Raw genomic sequence first — 6166 nt, 5'->3', positions numbered from 1 at the left:
AATGTAAGGCCGATTTTCTCATGTTTGGGTTTATATTAAGATAAATTGATAAAATTAATCGCTTTGTTTGTTTAATTAACCATAATTGACAGTAAATGTTAAATTTATCAGTGATCTGAAGGCTGCTGATAGCATTGTGACGGATACTCTTTGAAGTCTCAACTCTTATTAGCTTATAAGGAGGCTCGAAAGGGTTTCAACACTTAGAAGACTCTCTGTTTAGATCGAATAACACTACAACACTGTAGCACGTAACAGAAATGTTATGGTACCATATGAAACACCGATTATTTCCAAACAAGATGTGATCATTAGTGTGATGAAATGAGTTACCTTGGCAACCGGAAAGCCCAGCAAAAACACCCTATATTTTGGCTTTAGTCGCTCATATCTCAAAAACGACCTTGGTGACCCCTCTTTCTTATTGCTGGAAAGTGATTAGAAAGCCACAATGAAACTTTCGACAAAGTTTTAAAAAAGTGCATCCAGAGGATTCAGAGTTATCATAAACAAATCACAAAATTAAAGTGGCTCTGAATCCACAAGACAGATTTTTTTAAAACTTTGCAGAGAGTTTCATCATGCCCTTCTAGTCACTTTTCAGAAATAAAAAATGGGGGTCACCCAGTTCGTTTTTGAGATATAAGCAACTAAAGAGAAAATAAAGAGTGTTTTTACAGGCCTTGCCCATTGGCACGGTGACATATTACATCACAATAATGACTGTATCTTTGTCAGCAATAATTCGTGTTTCATTTGTACCACAATATTGCCAATACAAGATACAACGTTGTGGTGCCGATCCTTCTAATAGGAGTGTCACTTGGAAGCGATGAAACTGGTTCGAGCCTCCTTAAGAAGGTCCTACTTATGCAAGGGGGAATAAAGATTCTACCTTTGCAGCTGTTCTTGGGGATGAACAGAACTGAATCAGATGCAAATCAAATTAACACACGTTCAGTTATTTATTAAATATTACACTTTTTTGAAGACATAAATATTATTTTGGGTTGGGCTTGAAATTGAAATGGTGTTCCTACAGGATGGAGGTCCCCTGATGAAGACATGGAGGATACAGATGATCTAGTAAGTCCAGCTATGGCTTGATTTTAATTGGGAAGGAAAGATGAGAATTCCTGTAACAAGAGGTATGTTGGATAGGGACAGAGTTAAAACTGGAAATTTTAGACTAATTGGCTGAGAAAAGTGGCAAGATACCTTCTTTCCTTCCCCTTTCATACATTTCCATACATTTCTGAATGTAATCACGATCTTTCCATCACCGTGTGCAAAGTTTGACAGTTTCCACCTTGAAACTGTTTTAAGTTGGCCCTTTGCTCACCTGACCCCAACGTACAAGGGTTTTCTTTTTATTGATGTTTTGTATTTTAATCATTGGCTCATTGGTTCATTTATCATTGCAACTAGATTGGACTGACACCTGTGAACAGCAAATGGTTGCAGATGAATGAGATAATTATACAACTGTACATTTAAGTATTATAGATGCCATACAGTGATGCACTGACAAAAATGATTACTTGTTGGAAATTTGATGCAATTGATGGTATTTGCCAATGCTGTACCACTCACCTTTTCAACTTGTAACTAATACTTTTTAAGCCTAGAGAAACTAGACGGATGTACATTTTTGTGACTTTTAAAGTGCCCCTGTGATAAAAAAAACCACTTCCTTTTTTCCTTCAGATTTTGAAAGTGTGTTTGCTTAACACCTGACTGGCAAAATTTTGAGCTTTGATTTTTATCCAAAGGCAGTTTACTTTGAGTGTAAGTTTTGGATTTCACGGTCCACCATTACTCACGTTCAAAACTTACCGATTGGACCTCAGAAGGTTGGATCCAGGGAAAAGTGACGTCAGAGGCTCACTAGCTTAAAATTTCAGCATGTGAACGCAGCCTATTATATATGCAAAGCGTGAATTTAAAAGTCTGAAAGCCCAAAACCCCCATGCTGCATATTAATTCTGTGGCGTACACACGCAAGGGCGTAGCCAGGGGGGGTCCTAGGGCGCCCGTGACCCCCCCTTTGTAAGCCGTTTTTTACTCAAACAACCTACAATATTCAGGTTGCGAAAACGCGAGTACCCTCTGTTTGACAAAGTGTGACCACCCCTTTGAAAAATCCTGGCTACGCCCATGACAAGTATTGCATTCTTAAACTAGTGAGCCTTTGACGTCATTTTGTCCTCTATCCAGCTCTCTCAAGAACATAATGTTAGCAATGGCGGACCATTAAATAGGAAAAATCCAGTTAAAATAAAGAGGTGTCTTTTTGAAATCAAGGCTTAAAACGTGGGTCACTTAGTGTTTTGTTAACATAGTTTTGAAATCCAAAGAAAAATATGAATTGATTTTTTGGTCACAGGGGCACTTTAAGGTTCGATGATTAAATCAGTGAAACAAAATGTTATTTGTCATGGTTCTACTTACGGTACTTTTAGTGCTTTAGAGTAATGGCACAGTTAACTGTGGCTTACAGACTTAAGGATATACAGCAAAAGCCTGATTTGAAATTAATGACTTTTCCAACTAGACTTTTTACATTAAACACTTCAGAACTTCACAAAGAATAGATTTTGACCCTGTTAGAAGAAAAAGAAATGATGTATAGGAAAATTTCATGATTTGTTAATTCCTCACAACAATAAATTATTAACAGATTTCTGATGGTGGTCAGAGTTCTTTATGTGCCATTTGTTCATTGACTGAAACTGAATTCTGTTTTTTGTCAGCAAGAGGACCATGCGGGGGGTCAATTAATCTCGCAAGCTTTTTCAGAGTCTCTTTTGAAAAGTGTATTACTTCATCTTTTGTAATTATCCCTTTACCCTGAGTGTCCAACCAATCAAAAATTGCACCTGGGTCTTTCTCTCTATTATCCTCTTCATTTTCAATTGTTTCTTCCTGGTGTTGATTCCAGAACTCAATAAATATATCTTTTGTGAAGTTTTCAGCATTCCTTTCCCTCATCGTGTTTAAGATGCTGTGACGCAGAACTTCAATGTTCATGAATCCCATCTCAATAAGAGCATCTCCTTTATTGTATGTCCAATGCACATTAACCTCACTTAGTGCTGTGTAGTCAAAAGTTTCTTTCTCGCATCCCTTTGGGTCAAATGGTGCCAATGGTGAGGGGCCTGAAGTGAATAAAATTGTTGCAGATATGGTTCTGTTGTAAGATCTGACTTGATGTATGTATTCTGTTGAGGCAATAAAAAAAAATTCTATTTAAAAAGTTTGTTTTTGTTGCCTGATTCCAGGGTCTACAGATTTCTTACCAAGCTTGAAGTTAAATTCGAATAAGACATTCTTTTAATGTCTTTTAATTTATTCATATCTTCACTTTATATATATACTCTATTTCATTACTTCATTTTTACTTGATAATGACATTCTGGAAACGTCGAAACGTCGTGCCATGTTGCCTTATAATATTTTATTGCAGATTTTTATTGTCTAAAGTTAAATTATACCTCCTTATTTTTTTAAACTTCAATTTGAACATGGCATGAGACTGAACCAGAAAAAAAGGTTGCTGTAACTCACAGTACAGCCCTAGGACTCCTCTAGTGACAGGTGATGAATGCTTGTCATGTCCATACCTGCTGGAATGTATATACAATCTCCTGGCATTAGTGTTGCATATGTCCATGGCACATTTGCTACATTGGGGTATTTCTTCAGGTCTATCTTGTTTGGATCAATGCCCGAAAATGATGAACCTGAATCTGGCTTCTGGAAGAGAATGAAAGATCTGTGTTGTCTGTACGTCTAAACTTTGAAAAGTAATTAAAGAAGGACAGAGAGTGGGGCAAAGGTTTGGTGGAAGTGTTCTTCTTTCTATCAGTTTCCATTGCTACTGATATATTGCAAGAAACTATTCTAACAATCTCTTTGCTTTCAACCATGACATTGAAATGGCCAGCCCCATTGCTTGTAAGCCAGAGTGTGGTTGTACAAATTAGAAGCATTGTCCTTCCACAAACCACTCCCTTAGCTCAGGATGGGAGTTCCTGCTGCATTGTAAGAATAAGAAAAGGTCTGTGGAACAAGACTGGTGTTTAACTAAATTTAACAAAAAGTATACTCCAAGACTTGTTGAGCAAATTTGACCTTTTCAAAAAAGTACAAGTCCCCATGATATTTTTCCTCAATCATGATGAAATCCTTTCGTCCAGCAACCAGGCAGTGTAGATTGTGATCCGCATCATAATGGATAACTGAGCGAGTCCCACCCGAACTCATCCAGAAGTTGGTTTCATGGATGTAATCAAGAAAAGACCCACACAGCAGACAGCTGGGTACCTAAACCAAAAAATAAAGCAATCAATGATGTAGGGATTAATTGACATGTAATTATAAAAAGACATGTTACTGGTCTGAGCTAAGCTTCCTTGGATAGGGGCTCATTACAGTGTGATGCGCCTTACCATGGCCACCCAAGAAAGTTTTTTACAAATTGTCTGCTAATCAGGATGTGTGAATTACACAGTTGTAAGTTAAACACTGTTGCATCGGTTTTTTAAGTAGATGTAATTACATGTAATTGTCAAATGTGAAAGTTTGTTGGGTGGCCACGGTAAGGTGCGTTGCACTGTAATGGAGCTTTACTTTACTGTGGTAAGTGATCAGCAAGACCCCGTCTAAATGTCAGTGGGCAAATGCATACGAAATTGGTTCATATAATAAAGTGGGGATAATTATATAACTCCTTGGCTACCAACTCCCCCCTATTTTAAATTGGAAATGAACTGAATAAACCTTAACCCTAACCCTTGAGCTTGTTGTTCACTGAGAATTAAGTTTACCTGGATTTCTCTTCTCATAGGATCCGGTAAAACAGTCACAACATAAATATCGTCCTCTTTGTAGTGTGCCAGAAAATCCCCCATGTTCATTCTTCTGGTAGAATGCGATCGATTTTCTTTCTTTAACTCTACGAGTACATCCAGATTGCCGTAGTTCTTTTCTAAATAATGATCGGTCCAAGTTGATAACGCTGGAGAGTCCCCAATTCCTTGAAGTAATATGAGAGGTATCGACCTATTCACATATTCTTGCCAAAATACTTCGGGTCTGAGAACAGGTTTATATTCCTTGACGGGTCCATCCGGAGCGCGTTGATACCCAAAAGGCTGCAGATGTCCTGTGGGAAAGTTTTGGTCTCCAGATAATCTTTTTGGTGGGAATTCTGGAACATTGTTCAAACTTTCAGAATGCGCTACCCTGATGTTTACACATAGTTGAAACATTGTCAAAAAGAAAATTGGAGGATAAGATCTCATCACGGTGCCAGAAGAGGTTTTAATCTTCTTTAGAAACACTTAGAATTCAAATCATCGCTCAACAAACGCAAAACTCGCGATTTTGATACAATCAAAATCCTCGTTTGTTTTGCAGTGGGCAATTGGGATTAGGTTACATAAGGGCGACAGCAATGTCTCGTGCCAAGGTCGGGGATCGGTGATGGAGGATCTGGGATCGGGGATTGTGGATCTTGGACAACAACAACAACAATTAGCGAAACGCCGGGAAGGCATCGTGAGTTCTGGTTTACATCAGTTAGCTCTGGTTCAGTAGCTCCAACCCCTTCAGATTCAGCGTGTGGTCAATTCACGAAATTTCGATCTTGTACCACGTTTTCTTGGACCAAAATAACACAAGTACACAAAATTATACTTATTGTTGTTCCTGGTTATTTACCAGAGTTCCTCGTATTTTTTTTAAAGAGAGGTTATAAACAGTCTACGGCTGCTCTTTCTTTTTTCAGTCTGTCGAGAAAACGAACCCAAAGACGCAGGAAACAGGTATTCTTCGGTTGGGGTTCATCCCGGGGGTTCACCTCCTACAGGGAACATTTTCACCGCATTCCCGTGGGAAATACACGCGTTTGATTGTCGCGCCGCTATTTTCCGTATAGGGTCACACTATATAGCATATTAAAGCTAATAGTGAAAGCAACCTGAGTAGTAATAAAAGGAACGTTTTAAAGAGTTATTTCGCTTGAATCCTCGAAATAACAACATGGATGTGACGTCATGAAAAAACACCCAATTGCATCAGCGTTATCATCAAATATTATCGTTACCGTCGCCATTGAACGGTCTGGCGGAGAGTTCAAACTGCTTTGGAGGTCAATCATGGA

General features: G+C 38.4%; 2 protein-coding genes across 2 annotated transcripts in view; one reads left to right on the top strand and one right to left on the bottom strand.

The window, feature by feature from the left end:
• Positions 1-681: 681 nt before the first annotated feature.
• On the bottom strand, positions 682-5451 carry LOC138033779 (bifunctional peptidase and arginyl-hydroxylase JMJD5-like). The gene is made up of 4 exons (XM_068881594.1): positions 4830-5451; positions 4135-4326; positions 3624-3756; positions 682-3221 (listed from the first exon to the last, which is right to left on the bottom strand). The coding sequence occupies exons 1-4, from the start codon at positions 5304-5306 to the stop codon at positions 2695-2697; spliced, it is 1329 nt and encodes a 442-aa protein (XP_068737695.1). The 5' UTR covers positions 5307-5451; the 3' UTR covers positions 682-2694.
• Positions 5452-5980: 529 nt separating this feature from the next.
• The window catches only part of LOC138033780 (failed axon connections homolog), a 2337-nt gene continuing 2151 nt past the window's right edge, over positions 5981-6166 (top strand). Inside the window, exon 1 of the mRNA XM_068881595.1 lies at positions 5981-6166. This exon is cut by the window's right edge and continues 408 nt beyond it. Coding sequence (XP_068737696.1) covers positions 6060-6166 — 107 coding nt within the window. The 5' untranslated portion in view covers positions 5981-6059.

Source organism: Montipora capricornis, chromosome 14 (genome assembly GCF_036669925.1).
Source record: "Montipora capricornis isolate CH-2021 chromosome 14, ASM3666992v2, whole genome shotgun sequence".
NCBI classification, from domain to species: Eukaryota; Metazoa; Cnidaria; class Anthozoa; order Scleractinia; family Acroporidae; genus Montipora; species Montipora capricornis.
The sequence above is the reverse complement of the archived record's forward strand: the minus strand, read 5'-3'. Positions and strand labels throughout refer to the sequence as shown.